This window comes from Palaemon carinicauda, chromosome 5 (genome assembly GCF_036898095.1).
Source record: "Palaemon carinicauda isolate YSFRI2023 chromosome 5, ASM3689809v2, whole genome shotgun sequence".
Taxonomy (NCBI): Eukaryota; Metazoa; Arthropoda; class Malacostraca; order Decapoda; family Palaemonidae; genus Palaemon; species Palaemon carinicauda.
The window spans coordinates 133,949,763-133,967,075 of NC_090729.1; the positions used below are offsets into that span (position 1 = coordinate 133,949,763).

At 42.7% G+C, this 17,313-nt stretch overlaps 1 protein-coding gene across 4 annotated transcripts in view; it reads left to right on the plus strand.

Moving 5' to 3' along the window:
* woc (without children) overlaps positions 1–17,313 on the plus strand; it is a 119,023-nt gene that overhangs the window by 21,299 nt on the left and 80,411 nt on the right. For all 4 annotated transcript variants that reach the window (XM_068374096.1, XM_068374098.1, XM_068374097.1 and 1 more), the window contains exons 2-4: positions 608–2,076; positions 2,622–2,729; positions 16,682–16,919. In XM_068374096.1, coding sequence (XP_068230197.1) covers positions 637–2,076; positions 2,622–2,729; positions 16,682–16,919 — 1,786 coding nt within the window. In that variant the 5' untranslated portion in view covers positions 608–636. The remainder of the gene's footprint in view (positions 1–607; positions 2,077–2,621; positions 2,730–16,681; positions 16,920–17,313) is intronic.

A 17,313-nucleotide genomic window follows, 5' to 3' on the forward strand; every position in this document is an offset into this window, starting at 1 on the left:
CACCACGGGGCGACCCAACAAGGGAAGCGGATATGGGGGGAACTACTCAAAGTTCTTGGTCGGATAGGGAGGAGATCCCAGATACAGTACTCCTACGAAAGTAGTTCGAGGTAAGTACTGTTAGGAAAAATACAAATTACTTAAAATTTGTGATTTTTATTCCTAGCTCTACTAACCTGAGTCTATTAAAGTTGAATTTCTCACCTCAACCACCCCACCCAATCTTGAGTTGAAGGTCAAAAGTGACATGCTTCCAACAGGTGGAGGGTCTTCCATACTCCCCACCTGTCGTTAACTATCTTGTTCATGAATTTAACGGCTATTCAGCTCTGCTGAACTCATGCTCCCTATTTCAAAGGACTTGGTTTGCTATACCTGGGTAGACGTATGAAAATTGTGGATTAGAAAGTAAAGTATTTATTTACAGGTAGTATATTATAATATTGAGTTTTATTAGTGGTTAGTAGAAGCAGTTAATATTTGGCGTTTGAAATTCCAAATAGTTGTCAAAGCCTTAATACCCTATTTGTCAAAACATGATTAAGGCGCTTGTAATAAATTGAATACAGTATGTGATGTGGTATTTACACAACTTTTACTTTTGCAGGTAATCGGGGCCTAAAAGACTTCAAAGTCATGGATGAACCCCAGTCAGAAAGTATGGAGGTAGACCACCCAGAAAAGAATGCTGAAGGAGCGGTTTCCGAAGAAAATGATATTGACAGCAAAAATGTTAATGATGATGACAGCAATAAAATTGGAACTAAGAGCAAAAACATTGATTCAAATACCTTGAATACAGAAACAGAGGCTGTGAATAATGCCAGTGATACGGAAAAGACTGAGAAATGCAGTGAGACTGAAAGGGAAGTAAATCATGAAGTAAACAGCAATGATTGTAGTTCAAGTCCACAGAGAAGTGAGGGAGTTTCAGATGACAAAGGTGACAAAGAAGGTGATAACAAAGGTGACAAAGAAGTTGATGTCAAAGATGATACAAAGGAAGACAATATCTCCCAATCTGCAGATACTTCAGATTTAGGCCCAGATAGCTCAGAGAAGAGAAAAGAGAGTTCTGTAGATGTGACTGAAGGTGGGGAAAGTGAGGGAAAGGAAGATGGTGGTGTAAAAGATGACGAAACTCCAATGGATTGTGAAGATTCTCATCCGTCTGGTAGTAAGGAAGATAGTGCAGAATCAGATAAAACTATGGATAAAGCTGGCTCAGATTTGCCAGAAGGTGAAGAGGAGGCATCTGATAGTAAGAAGGGCGAAGCTACAAGTGATGATGCGGCTGAAAAGGTGAACAAAGAGGGAGGAAATGACATTGAAGAGATACCTGTTTATAAAAAGCCAGCAGAATTTATTGACCTGGAAGATTATGATGCTAAGAATCCAAAAAAGCAATCTGCTGATAAAGATAGCAAAGATAATGAAGGCTCTACTAGTGAAGAAGCTTCAAAAGACACACCAGCTGATGATAGTTTGAAAGACTCTGCTACTGAAGATAACTCGAAGGAAAATGCAGCTGAAGACAGTTCGAAAGATAGTTCAGGGGAAGGAAACTCTAAAGGTTTAAAATTACGATCTCTAGCTTCACTAGTTGATACGTCTGAAAACGAAGCTGCTGAAGTAGGGAGTGATGCACATCCTTTGAAGAGTGGTTCCCTTGTTCCTAATCCAGAAGCGTTTGGAGCTATTGGAGAAATTGTTGAACACAAAGATATGTTTTTCGACCCGGATGCTGGAGGATTACCTTTACGTATCTCCAATGTTGTTGGTGGTGAAGATTGTATCACTGGTCTTGCCATGGATGAGGATAGAGATATGTTTTCTAATATTCAGATTGCATCTGTGACTACGCTGATTGATCCAATTAGTCCAGAGGATCCAAATAAAGATAATGTAGATGCTGGTGAAGATGTAGACATGGAAAAATCAGATAATGCTAACTTGGAAACTTCAGAGGAGTCTGGCATCAAAATTGTGAGTGCTGAAAGTTTGGCCTCCAAAGATGATAATGAGAAAGTGAATGATGCTTCTGGGCCTAAACTTCGTATTAGTAGCGCCGTTTCAGTAAGTACTAGTACTAATTGTATTTTTCTTGAATGGGGAGAGTTAGAGAAACAACCTTTCAGGGCTAAATCATGATGATAATTTGTTTTTAAATGTTTCAATTACCATTGATCATCATCAATACACTTGTTGGGTACAAGTGCTGTTGATTATTCAAGAACAGTTCACTGTCGATTTTTAATGTATATGTCTTTCAATCATCTAATTGTCACCTCCTTTCAACTTATTTTTAAAATGATTGTCTAGAAATGTCACTTAATGGCCTTGACCTAACATTTTATAATAATGATTAAACTGAATTGTTCAGGCTGGTCCTACAGGCCCTTCATTTTAATCTCTGAGGTTGTGTAAAAAAAGTACGTTACCGCTACGTACTGAAGGTTATGCATCTTCAGTATGTAGCAGTAACATACTAGTTTAACACAACCTCAGAACTTAAAATGAAGGAACTTACATTTTATTTATATTACCCTTTAGCATGTAATAGTTAAAAGAAATTTATTGATGTACTGATAATTAATCTCCCCCATTTTTTATATAAACAGGAGGTAGCGAAAGAAACGGGAGTTAAAGACGCCTCTGGTCAAACAATTGTATACCATATTCTTCGCAGTATTCTTACTATGCCAAGAGTTTGCATAGAATGTGGGAAGGTAAGCTATAAACTTCAGTACACAAAACTATTTTGTTGATTCTGTACTGTATGTTTTTATAGGAATCTTGTATTGAGTAATTTCAGTTAACGTTAATTTTCAAACAAATAAGATAAGTTATTTGTTCCATGAATGTTCCTTTGGACTGTTCAATGTCACTCTCCCTCCTGCTCTGCAAAAACCAAGGCCCCTAGTGGCTCTTCGTCCTCAGAGGTAGAGAATACAGGTTGTGCAGCTGTGTCTCGGATTTCAAATAATTTTCGGTTCCTTCTAACGCTGTGGAGTATCTTCCAAGTTAAGTTTGTTCCGTAACCGAAATACAAACCACGCTATTTACATAGGGTTTACTTTCGGCGTAGCTGAAATTGACGAGCCATTAGATTTTAACGAGGGTTTACTACCCCGCGCTAGTTAGCAGGGGGAGGGGTAGCTTGCTACCCCTTCCCCCCTCACACACCGGTGAAATGTCTCACTTCACTTATGGCTCGGACGATGTACGGTCATGCCTGTCTTTGTCCTCACTTGGCAGCCATTATTTGTTTTATCTTTACTTAACCCTTTTACCCCCAAAGGACATACTGGTACGTTTCACAAAACCCATCCCTTTACCCTCATGGACGTACCGGTACGTCCTTGCAAAAAAATGCTATAAAATTTTTTTTTTCTCCATATTTTTGATAATCTGAAAAAATTCAGGCCTTTTCCAAGAGAATGAGACCAACCTGACCTCTCCATGACAAAAATTAAGGCTGTTAGAGCAATTTAAAAAAAATATACTGCAAAATGTGCTGGGAAAAAATAACCCCTTGGGGGTTAAGGGTTGGAAATTTCCAAAGAGCCTGGGGGTAAAAGGGTTAATCACTTACTTTTCTTATACAGTACTCAATAAATATGTAAACATATTTTCATATTTATGTATAGAAATCAGTAAGTTTCCTTTTCAGAGTTCGTGCTTGTGTGTGTAGTGTACGATATCTCCGTGGAGCCCTTGGCAGTTAGGCCACCACGGTGTAATTTCATGGGTCGCGATCGAGTTTGACTACGCTCTCTCTCTCTCTCTCTCTCTCTCTCTCTCTCTCTCTCTCTCTCTCTCTCTCTCCCTCCTGCTATGCGCCAATGGGCGCCAACGGTTTTCCTAAACGCCCAGGATCGCCTGCTTGACAGCTCGCATCAGTGCTCTCCTTCCTGATGCACCTGCGCGCCCTCTGGTTAGCACGATGCGCGCTAACGTTCGCCCTCTCGCCCACGATCTATCAGACCTGGGCGCAGGCAAGAAGTTTTCCTGTCGCCTTCTCGCCATCAACCTTCTCTAGTCTCTTACGCGTCGGCGATCTCCTACGCGCCCGTGCGATTCTTCGCCTGCGCGCTAGCATTTTTAACACACCACCGCTAGCCAACGTGCCATCGCTTGCCAACGCGCCTTCACTCCCCTACGGGCCATCGCTCGCCAAGACGCGCCATCGCTCGTCAACGTGCCATCGTCCCCCTACGCGCCATTGGTTTCCCGGCTGCCTGCGCTCGCCCTCGCAACCACGCGACCACATGCCCGCGCACATGCGCACCCATGTTCACCCGCGAGCGAATCAACGGAGTTCCATTGCGCGAGCACCAGCGCGATTCCTGTCAGTAAGCTATCGCTCGCCAACACGCCGTCGCTCTTCTACGCGTTATCGCTTGCCTACGCGTCATCGCTCGCCTGCGCACTATTGGATTCCGATCGCCAGCTCTCGCCCTTCCAACCACGCTCGCCCTCCTTCTGCGCTCCCTCGCGCACTTTCACCTGCGTGCCCGCGCACAGGCACTTCCACTTTCGCCCACGCGCGAACCATTGTTTGTCGCGCGAGCGCCAGGGCGATTGCGACCGTGATTCCCGTCTGGGTTTCGCAACACGGGCAACCTGGCGAGTCTTCTGGAGCGCGTATTTCCAGAACATGGTCTTCACCCCGTAAACGCAGAGCATGGCACGTGCAAGAGCAGGAAGAATCTTCAGGGAGGTCTGAGCAACATTCTTCTCTCCAGAACCTGGGTTAGCCCTTCCTCCTCGCCATTCCCTGGAAGGGTCTTTGTTACCATCCTCGTGGGGATCGAACCAGATTCTTGTGAAATTGATTAATGAAATGGGGACTTTTCAACTGACAACCAATTAGAATCAATAGGAAATATAGAAAGAAAACTCGCAAAAGAAAACATAATTTTATTTACAACTAGTCAAAGGTGAATGTTTCTTGATTGAGTACTTAGGAAGCACTGAACTAAACAAGCTTGTTCGCCCTCTCTCTCTCTCTCTCTTTCTTTCTTGGGTTTCTTCCTCGTCTCTTTTTCGTACTGTCTCTCTCTCTTGATCGCTTGGAAGTTTATATATCCCTGTATGGGAGGGGTTAACTATGGACAGGTCCATTTAAGGAAATTTTCTCGTTTCTTCATCCTCATTGGTGTTCCTTGAAACCGCTGATAACACGTAGGCGAATGCTCTGCTGGTGTAATCAAATTCCATAACGTTGACTCCTTCAGCTAATGTATATCTTTCGGCGACGCACTGTTATTCTTGTCCTATGGGTTCCTTGGTGCTCTATAGACAGGGACTCGTTGTGCTCAAAGACCTCCAACCTAGGCACATAACTCGACGATGACAGCTTCAATAAACAAAAGCGGGACCTTATCTCTCTCTCTCTCTGCTTCTCTAAGAGTAGAAAAATCGCGTGTTTTAACATTCTTTCCTATATTATTCTATCTACCCATGACAGTCTTGCCAGGGAGTTTTTCTTTCGAGATTTCTCCGCCGGGCAGGGGGTGACTGAGTTAGCCCTTCCTCTTCTCCTTTTCGTGGAAAGGGCTTACCAGGCCTTTCCCTCCCTGGTTGCGACCCAAGGTTTTGTACAAGGAAGCTTTAGGAAGATCACGGGCACTTTCCTTCTCTCGGGCTCAAGCACCTTTGCGTTCCGTCGGCAAGTTTCGAACTTGCAGGCAAACTCGATGTTGGAGCATCTAGACGCAGTGACCGAGGGCTTCCTCTCGGGAGTCCCATCCGTGGATGTCGACAAGCTCAGACACTCTTCCATCCTTGGGAAGAGCTTGTTTGAGCCCAAGGGCAGAGAAATGGACAGCTGTTGTGCGGAGGAAATCGAATCCCGTTTTCACTCCTCCAAGGCTCTTACTTCCAGACCCTGCAAGCCTCCGACTCTTCTTCATACAGCCTAGGTTATCGGAACCGGCTACGGCAGACAAGACAAGGTGTACAATAGCGGTCCCCTCCTGTCAAGGACAGGTAGGACGGGAGGTTCTCCTGGGGAGGCATAATCCAGAGGGAGCGGCCGAGTTCACAAACTCTAGAATTCCTGCACGATCTCCGTGATCAGCCAAGGATATCGCGCCTCGCTCTGAACATCTCTCCTCCACCGACAGCGTTTCCAGTGTCGCTGAGCCTCTATGTCATGGAGTCAGCAAGAGGTTTGCCCGTTGGGCAGAGGGAGCCATGTTTTAGGAGAATGTCCTCCATAAGGTCGTTGACGGCTTCTTCCTCGGCTTCTTCAGTCGATCCTTTCTTGTTGGAAAGCATCTGAGACGGGAGTTCCATCGTCGACCTCTCAGCTCTGATCAAGTTTGTCGAACAATCTTCGTCCAGTGTGGAACAGGAGAGTCGATCAGACTGGTAGCGAAACCACAAGACTCCTTATGCCCTGGATCGGTAGGATGGGTACTTCCAGGTCCCATTCCATCCATCTTCCAGGGGGCACTTGGAATTCAGCCTAGACTACAGATGTACTTGTTTAAGATGCTGTGTGGCGATCCCGCCGCAGCATCGCAGGCTTTCACCAGAGAACTCTCCCTGCTTTCCTCATGGCCACTCAGGGGCAGGCGTCCGCCTCCTTCGCTTTTTGGAGGTCTGGCCAACTCCGGTAGTCTCGGGTTCGACCTTCTTCAACACCGAGACAAGCTTCCGGGACTTTACCAAGATCGAGGGATCATGGTAATTCGCAAGGAGCCTTCTCTACTTCTACCTCAACATCTGGAATATCTAGCCATGATATTGTCTCCTTCTCCGAGCCTTTCCCTTCAGTTGACTGTGGCAAGGCAGAGGAGAGTCGCAGAATCTTTTTTCGGTCAAGGAGAGCTTTCAGCCCTATCTTGGGACGTTTCCTGGGTCTCCTTTCCTCATTGACCCGTCTAAGTCCCGAACGGTCGCCTCAGGATAAGTTCTTTGTTAGACGGCCCAAGTTCCGGTGGAATCAAAGCAACGATTAACTGGACTTTCTGGCCCCTATGGGACCAGCGGAACGATTAGACCTGCAATGGGGGTTGACCTATGGAAACCTCTTGCATGGGAGTGGATCTTCTCGTCCTCTCCCCGCATTTGATGCTGTTCTCGGACTCGTCAAAGAAAAAAAAGGGGGGGGGAGGTCCCCATGTTCTGGTTCAGGTCAATGGTCAGGACCTGAAGGGTACCTCCACATCATTCAGGTAGGCTTAGAGGCCGTAGTCTGGCCCTTCTACAGATCCTACAGATCCTGCCGAGTCGCTCCGTGCGCGACAACTCCATGGTACTGGCGTATTCCAACTAGCAGGGAGGTACATTTTCATACTTTCGCATCTTGCAGTAGAGATACTGAGATGATCCGAAGTCCACTCAGTACCACTATTGGCTCGCTCATTCCGGGCAGAGGGTTGTTCTCTCCGACAATCTGAGCTGAGCCTCACAGATAGAGAGTACCTGGGGGTCTTTGGCCTCTAGTAACCAGCAAGTCCTTGCCTGGAACTTCAAGCTACCGCTGTTCTTACCCCCAGTCTCAGACCCCAAGACTTTTTGGCAAGATGCTTTCTGGTGACGATGGGACAGCATCAATGCCTACGTCTTCCCTCCATTGTTGTCTGTTGAGAAGGGGTCTCAACGAGACCAGTTTGTCGATCAACCTTTCGATGGCCCTGAGAGCTCTGCTGCGACTATACGCAGAACAGTTTCCGGACCTTCTGCATCCCCTGACGGAACTCCCGGGAGAGCTTCTTCCACGACACAGGCTACTCAAACAACCACACTGCAACATCTTTCACAAGCCGTAACATCGCTTCGGCTCCGCGCCTAGAGACACTACACCACCTCCTTACAAAGAGTCACGGAACGGAGGTCGCGTCACCTGCGATAGTCATCCGCAGGGGTCTACCAGGCGAAGTGGAGAGTCTTCTGTGGTTGGTGTTGTGGAAGAGGTTCCTCTTCCCTTGATGCCTCTACTCCAGCAATAACGGAGTTATTACTTATCGGCGGAAGGAAACTCGTTTCCGCTCTCGGCAGTGAAGCCTATCGCTTAGCCTTTCCCTGGCCTTCAGGCTGAAAGGAATAGACTTTTGCCTTCCCGCTGGATCTTTCTTCGCTCATGCAAAGCTACGAACGTACCTGCCCCCAGTCGGAGTGAGACCTCCTCCATGGAGCGTGGTTCGAACTCTTAAACAGAGATCTTCTTGCGAACCATTACGTCAGGCCTCTGATCGTCGTCCGTCTTGGAAGACGGTGCTCCTACTCGCTCTCTGGCCTCGGTCAGTGTGTGTGTGTGTAAGCAATCTTCATGGTCTCGTACGACTCCGCCCTTTCAAGAGAATAGGGGGAGGTAACATTCAGGTTCGCTCCTGAGTTGTTTTCTAGATTCAGAATCTTGGAGTCCCGGACCTTCGGTTCGACTCCTTCAAGATTTCGAGTCTCCGTTCTGTATCAGATGAGCCAGACCTTCTCCTTCTTGCCAGTAAAGGAACCGAGGGGTTATCTTTAAGAACAGCTGCAGTTTGTCCTCACCTGCAATGCCGGTTTGGGAGCACAGGAAGGACGCAGGGGAGAGTCACCAGTATGCCCTTTCAGCCCGGATACAAGGGCATTCATCTCGACCTGTATCCAGACCCTCCCCCGTCTCGTCGCCCTACAGCCCACGATGTCGAATACATCGCAACGTCCCTCGCCTTCAGGAGGAACGACTCTGTGACGCAGGTGCTACAAGCTGGAGTCTGGATGCGTCTATTGACCTTCGCAGCCCACTTCCTGCAGGACGTGACCTACAGGGGTACCGATACGTTTCTATCGCTCTGTGGTGGCTACACAACAGCTTGTCTAATCTCAGGCTCCTTTTTGGACAGGTAGCAGAAGGTTGAGGGCATTGTTACCAGGTTTTAGACTGCATGAACGGAAGAAGTATGTCTGGCCCTTACTTCTTTTTTCATCCTCCCCTCTACTGGGGAAAGCAGCATCCTGGTCTCTGCATAGCTGACCTCAAACCTCTGCAGGTAAACCATGCTTCCTTGTGTTCCAAGTATTGAAACAATACTGTCGCGTCCCCCATACCCTGACGAGGTGGTATTGGGAACGTCCTAACCCAGAGTTCCGTCTAGAACTCCAGGTCAACTGCCCAGGACGGGTCACACTTTCTTCCTTCACACACAAGCTTATGTAGGCCACACGTTTCCTTGCGGAGCAAGGAACTTGTGAGGTTTAGGGACTCCTTTTCTCGAGTGCGACTCACTTGGATTCTGAGTCCCCGGGTAAGCCAAAGCCAGTATGGCTGGGGACTTTCCACCCTTCCTAAGGGGTAAGTCACCCTATGTAAATAGCGTGGTTTGTATTTCGGTTACAGAACAAATGAAAAATTCGGAGATAATTTGTATTTTTCCTAATCATACAAACCTTAGCTATTTACACATATTTGCCCGCCAGCCCTGTCCCCCAAGTCAAATCCTACCTCTAAGTGAAGTGAGATATTTCACTGGTGTGTGAGGGGGGAGGGTTAGCAAGCTACCCCTCCCCTACCTCTGCTAACTAGCGCGGGGGTAGTAAACCCTCGTTAAAATCTAATGGCTCGTCAATTTCAGCTACGCCGAAAGTAAACCCTATGTAAATAGGTAAGGTTTGTATGGTTAGGAAAAATACAAATTATCTCCGAATTTGTCATATCTCATTGACGTGTATTTTTTAATATTGATCTAACAATGAGCAAACAGTACCTCTGCTTTGTCCTCAAAGGAATCTTCTACTAATTCAAAGTCCTCTGCTTTGTCCTCAAGGGAGTCTTCTACGAATTCAAAGTCCTCTGCTTCTTATTTTGTATAGCTTCCTAAGTGTTCAAACTGGTCTTAGCTAGGGTCCACTCGAATGGGATCTGCTTGTTGTGGTATCTCGATGATTGTTTGATCAAGTCGTCCTTAAGGGAGCAGTTGCTCCTGGATCGAGACAGACGTCTTTCCTTTTGCCACAATAAGGGATTGTGGTCATTCAGAAGAATTTTAAGTCTTATGCCCAAGAGATGGATGGAGTACCTGGGAATATTGATAGACTGTAGTAGCAGGAGTCTTCCCATCATATGATTACATCAACAAACTCAGAGTGGTAAAAAAACTTTCTTATCATTCGACAGCTTCCAGCTCAATGGTTTTAATGTCTTTAGACATTTTTTGTAGCTGGAGAAACTTGTAACTCACTGGCATTTTCACCAAAGAACATCATCATCAAATTTTATTGCACCACTCATGCATCCAATGGATGGCTCTGTCATTTGCTTTCTGTAGAACTACATCAGAATATGTAGGTCCCAGTTGGCAGTATTAGAGGATCTGTTCCATAGTCCAGGCCGATTCATCACTAGGGCAATTATTATTATTATTATTATTATTATTATTATTATTATTATTATTATTATTATTATTATTATTATTATTATTATCCAAGCTACAACCCTAATTGGAAAAGCAAGATGCTATAAGCCCAGGGGCTCCAATAAGGAAAAATAGCCCAGTGAGGAAAGGAAATAAGGAAATGAATAACTGAAGAGAACAAATTAACAATAAATCATTCTAAAAAAAGTAACAACGTCATAACAGATATGTCATATATAAACTATTAACAATGTCAAAAACAAATATGTCATATATAAACTATAAAAAGACTCATGTCTGCCTGGTCAACAAAAAAGCATTTGCTCCAACTTTGAACTTTTGAAGTTCTACTGATTAGCATTGATAACATATCCCTACTTCTGAAATCTATCTTCTGTTGCTGCATTTAAGGTGCTCCAATATTATCAGTTGAGGGATGCTCCACAAGGTAGGTGTTCGCTAGGGTCAGGTAGTGCTTCATTGGTTGAATTACAGTTACTCTACCTTTATTCCATCATTATGTAGGCAACATGCTCAGATGTTCAGGTCCCTCCATGGCCATGAAGCTTTTTCTTAATTTTAGACGCTGTCCTTTATCTGTTTAACCCTTTCATTTTTGGTAATAACATATATCGTTGAATTTGAGGTGGTGCAATACTGACCAGTTTGTAAAGAGATGGTAAGGGTGTTGCCTTTATTGTGTCAGTGATTTTGTGACAGGCCCTATTAATCACTTTATTTGCATGGCACAATCTTTCCCTCACTGGTCAGCAATATTCTGTAGTAGAATAGCAGACTGCTTGAGCTGTTTTCTTGCAAGTTTTTGGATATTTCCCAGGTGGTATTGGTTAATTTGTTAAGCAGGTTGTTTCTTGTTGATGAATTTTGGTTTAGTTTGTGTATTTGTTAAACCTAAAAGTTCTGTGAAACAATCTTGTTATTAGAGGTACCCTTTTCCAGCACAAGGACATCCACAAATATACATGGACTTCACCATGTGGCAATTACAAAAATCAAATAGATCACATAGCCATTAATAAAGAGAGAAGGAGGACTCTGAGAAATATAAGATCTTAAAGAGGTGCAGATATTGGTAGTGATCACCAGCTCCTCATTACCACTCTGAAATTGAAATTAACAGTTTCCAACAAATATGTAGATAGAATACCTAGGTTTGATACACCTAAGCTTCTTGAAGATGAGCACAGAAACCTTTGCAATTGAATGTAGGAATCAATTTTCAGTCTTGGAGAATTTTTAGAGATGAAGAGCAGACAATTAATGAAGAATGGTGTGATATTAAGAGCATATATCAGTCAGTTGGTAGTGAAATTTTGGGACTTGCAGTTACAAGGAGAAAGCCATGGTTAACAAATGATATATCGGATACTATCAAGGAGACAGACAGAAATTGATTGTTGAAAGTTTTCAAGGGAGTAATGAAAATTACAAGGTAGTGCATGCTAAGTATTCCAGTATTGATATAGGTAGTAGGCGGCCAGGGCACCAGCCGCCCGTTGAGATACTACCGCTAGAGTATTATGGGGTCCTTTGACTAGCCAGACAGTACTACATTGGAGCCTTCTCTCTGATCACGGTTCTTTCCCTTTGCCTACTCAGACACCGAATAGTCTGGCCTATTCCTTACAGATTTTTTTCTGTCCTCATACACCTGACAGCACTGAGATTACCAATCAATTCTTCTTCACCCAAGGGGTTAACTACAACACTGACTCTTCAGTTGCTATTTTCCTCTTGGTAAGGGTAGAAGAGAGACTTTAGCTATGGTAAGCAGCTCTTCTAGGAGAAGAACACTCCAAAATCAAACCATTGTTCTCTATTCTTGGGTAGTGCCATAGCCTCTGTACCATAGTCTTCCACTGTTTTGGGTTAGAGTTCTCTTGCTTGAGGGTACAATCGGGCACACTGTTCTATCTAATTTCTCTTCCTCTTGTTTTGTCAAAGTTTTTATAGTTTATATGGGAAATATTTGTTTTAATGTTACTGTTCTTAAGATATATTTTTTCTTGTTTCCTTTCCTCACTGGGCTATTTTCCCTGTTGGAGCCCCTGGGCTTATAGCATCCTGCTTTTCCAACTAGGGTTGTAGCTTAGCATTTGATAATAATAATAACAATAACAATGATAATAATAATAATAATAATAATAATAATAATAATAATAATAATAATAATAATAATAATGATAGTGAAGTCAAAAGAAAAGCCAGGGATGACACGAGAGAATATTTAGACAGGAAAGCAAATGAGGCTGACAAAGCTGTGAAGTCAGGGAGCGGCTATGGTGTAAGAATTGCTCATAGAATAATTAATGAAGTCTCGACTGGGTCAAAGAAGAAGCATTTACCCATTAAAAAGAGAGATGGATCTGTCATAGCAGAAGAGGAAGAAAGGCAACGTTGTATGGAACACTTTAGTGAGGTCATGAATAGGAGATATGAAGGAAATAATTTGATTGATATACCCAAAGCTGAGGAAGACCTTAATGGGCCCATGAATGTATTCAGTGTTTTTGAAGCCGAAGCTATTATTAAAAAAACTTGGAGATGGAAAGCCCCTGGATATGAGGGAATATCTACCAAGAGGATACTGGCCAAAATACTTATTCCCTGAATACTTATAAGATTATTTTGTAGAATGTGGCATGAAGAGGCATAACCTGATAAATGGGAGCTAGGAGTGGTAATGAAAATGGCAAAAAAAAAGGAGATCTGACTGATTTAAAAAATTACTGAGGTATCACACTTAAATTAGTAGTCATGAAAATATATAGTATGCTCATTCTAAAGAGACTAGAGAGAAAGAGATGAGAGATGAACAAGGAGGATTTAGAGAAGGTAGAAGTTGTACTGACCAAATTTCCATTTTAAGTCATGTTGTACAGCAATGTGTAGAATATAGAAATTCACTTTTGATGGCCTTTGTGAACTATGAAAAAACCTTTGATAGTGTATACTGCCCCATTGTATAGAGAGTCCTTTATGATGGAGTTCTTCTTAAATATGTAAATTTGATTAAGTCTGTTCATGAGCATAGCAAGTGCAAAGTTAATGTTAGTGGAGTCCGATCAAATGAATTTCCAGTGAACAGTGGAGTACTCCAAGGGAATGTGTTGTCACCTATGTTTATCCTCCTCATGGATTTTGTAATGCAAAGTGCTGTTGGGGATGATGGAGAAGGATTGGACTGGATTGGTAACAAGAAACTTGCTGACTAGAGTATGCTGATGATGGTGTCTGTATTAGCACAAGACCACAGGACTTGTAAAGCTTGCTTAGTAGAATGCATGAAATATCACATGATGTTGAGCTTGAGATCAATAGAAGAAAGACAGGTAATGAGAAGGGAATGTGCAATGGAAGAGGAAATATCATTGGAAGGAGAAAGGATTAATGAGTTGGAATCATTTAAATATTTAGGAACTATGATCTCCAATGCAGGATCTTTAGAATTTGAGTTTAATGAAAGATTGAAAAAAGCAAATCAGACAGTGGCTTGGTTTCGTAAAATTTGGAAATTAATTAGTCTGAAATTACATACTGTATATAAGTCAGGCTATACAGTATATCAGTTAAGTGAGATCAGTGTTACTGTATGGGCATGAGTTGTGGTATGACAATGAAAATATATCAGTCAGATTTATTATATTTGAGAACAAAGCCCGCAGAAGAATATTGGGAGTTGAATGGCCAGACAGCATTGGTAATGAGAGTATAAGAGAGATTACTCGAGTGTCATATGTAGATGAGATTATGGTGAGGGGTAGATAAAGATGGTTTGGGCATGCTCTTTGCACTCCCCATGAGAGATTAGTTAACCAAACTTTTATCTGGACTCCACAAGGCACTAGAAGAGTTTAAGATCGAGGCCTACATGGCTGAGGACTATAAAGTGTGCGTGAAGTAGATGATAATGGAGAAGTATTGATTTAAAAGCTCAAGATACAGACGACAGGCGATATCTAACCGAGGCCCTTTGCGTCAATAGTCATAAAAGGAGTTGATGATGATGATGAAGAGTTCTGTGAAGATTAACCTGTATATACTGGATATGGGTGGGTATATTGTTCTTTATTTGTGTTCACCAAAGATTGCTACAGGTCAGTGGCATGCATGTCACTTCACAGGTAACGAATGTCCAGCATCTTTTTTGCGAGGCACGCCATTGGAAGTCGGGATATGTGTGAAGATCTACATATGTCCACCTGGGAAAGAGGGCCATCTTCTGTGATTGGTGTCGTAGATGGGATACTTCTCAGGTCAGAGCCTCTTTTCAGTTGAGAGCAGATTTCCTTGTCTACTTATGCCAAGAGAAACTGCTCAATCTCTGGTGTAAAAGGATATCTCATAACCTTAAGCTATGTTTTTAGGATGAAGACCTTTGACTTCTCCTCTTTGTGGGAATTTTACTGAGGAGCTTCAAGTAGTTTTGCCCTGGCAGAGAAGTCAGACCTCCATTTTGGGATGTCATGAGGGTTCTGAGCTCTCTTAAGCATATGCCATACAAACTTTTGAGGACAGCTTCAGATAGGGATCTGACACTCAAGACAAGTTTAATCCTTTCTTTTGCTTCGGAAAAGAAAGTAGGCGAACTGCGTGGTATCTTGTGTGGTATGAGTCATTCTTAGGGATTCTAAATGGTCTCGTTTTTGGAGTCAGTGGCTAAGACCCAAAATCCCAGGGTTCACTAGCCCATGAATTTTCCATCTTTCACCTATCACCTAGATGCTAGTAGGAAATGGGATGTCATGCTTCTCTGTCCTGTGATGGTGCTACCTCAAGAGAATTGAGTGCTACAGACATGGGCATCACAGGTTTTTTGTCTGTACTGGGAGGGTAACAGCAAATTTCAAAGAATACACTGCTAGCTTCATGAGACCATCGGACACCTGCTTACCCAACTTTGGGATACATTACAGAGTGCAGGCTTACAAAGTCAGAAGTATATGCTGCACCCTAGCCTTCAAGAAGCCTCTGTCTGAGCCGTAAGTGCTTAAAGCAGAAGTCTGTAAGTTGCTGACAACTTTCACTGCTCACTACCAACAGGACTATATCCAAAAGTCCCTAGACACATTCTCCTTTGGACCCGTGGTAGATGCTCAACAGATTGTATAGCAAGTCCAGCTCCCTCACAGGACAAGAAATGTCTTGTCTAAGATAGCAGTCGTGACCTAAGACTAAAAATGAAAGGTAAGCATGGCTGGCCATTTTTTTTCCTTTCCTACTCATGGAGGCAGCGGTCCTGCCCATTATGCTCCTGGACTTTTTTTTTTTTACAATTTGGTTCTTACAGAAGTATCTCCCCCATCCTCTAGTTTGACTGAATATATGCACTTCCATTGATCTTATAGTATTCATACATTCGGATTTCATATCCCTGTAAATATTTTATTTGACCGTCCTCTGGTTTCTGGCGGAGACCTTGCCTAACACCTGCAACATTTCATCCTCGGGTAGTTATGTGGTTGACAGGAGTCATGAATTTTGCTTTTTTTACATGGCTAGAGTGCAAAGATATTTCTCGGGTCAGTTAACCATCCAGTTTGTTTTAAGGGACTTCAGCCATCCTAAGGATGAGTCTCCTATTAAAGGTCAGGGGTCTGTATTATGAACAAATCTCAAATTTTAAGAGTAATTTGTATTTTTCTATGTATGCAAACCTGAGACCTTTATACACTGTCCTCCTCAAACATTCTACAAGTCCAAGGTCAAAGTGAGGGTTGCCCTCCTACCCTGCACCCTACAGGCAAATGTTTACCTCATTAAAAAGTTTATTAGCCATTGCAGATTACCTGAAGATATACTCCTACTAAAGGTGTGGTTAGTATACAGTAGTAGGAAACATACAAAATATTCTAGATTTTTTTATTTTTAAATAAACTAATAGTTTTACAAATGTTTAGTGTAGACCATTTATCTAAGATTGAAAAGGGTACACTTGAACTCATGTTGGCACGTGTTTTAGTTGTGAATGCCAAAGCAGTGTAAGAGATCCCCATTTTGGTGTGGATCTTAGCTCAATAGGTTGGGCGAGTAGAAATAGGGTTAATGAAAATTTGTACTGTAGTTAGAAAATTTATCTAGAAGTCATGAATATTTTTATAGAAGTTATATTTTAACTAAATTAATTTAATTTTAGTAATATGACACTTACAAAGGTTTATTGTTGAAAAAAAATTATTATACATTTATGGTTTATTAGTAGTTGCAATCCTGATTGGAACCAAGATCCAACAGATATTGCTTAATTATGACATTAAGCTTATACCACTTTTTTTTTCTCATGATAATGGTTATTTTTTTTTTTTCAGAAAGTAAAATGTGACTTCCGTATTACCAAAAAGGGAGAGCTTGGTACTTTCTCTTTCATATGTAGCAGCGATTGTCGTAATAACTTTTTGAACAACCTTAAACCTACTGAGTGTGTAGAAAAACCACGTCTTATCTTTGAGAAACTCTGTGGCATGTGTCATAAAGATTTAACTACGCTACCAAGAAGTGGACAATATTCTTGGGAGACTAGAGAATTCTGCTCTGAAAATTGTTTAAGTAAGTGGAAGATCAATATTTAGTTGCATGTTTTGTTTATTCACAGGGAATTTTTCTTTCAAGTCAGTTGACACTAAATACGGAGTATTGTAATAGTGCCACAACTTAAGTAATTTTTGGGGTTCTGGATAAATAGTGAAGACCCTGCTGTGGAGCCTGCTCCGTACCCCATAAACAAGGCATTTTGTATACAGTAATTTTCCTCAATTAACTATCCTAATCTGTATTTGTTCCTACAAGTATACACACCTTTTGTACTTGGTTCATTAATGAGGTAGTAAACAATTGGATGTTTAGGTTTAAAGTTCACTCATGAATGGCAGAGGCAAGGGACAGTGACAGTGCCCTATCAAGCACGACAGTGCCTTAGAGACTGACCGTATATACAACTGAT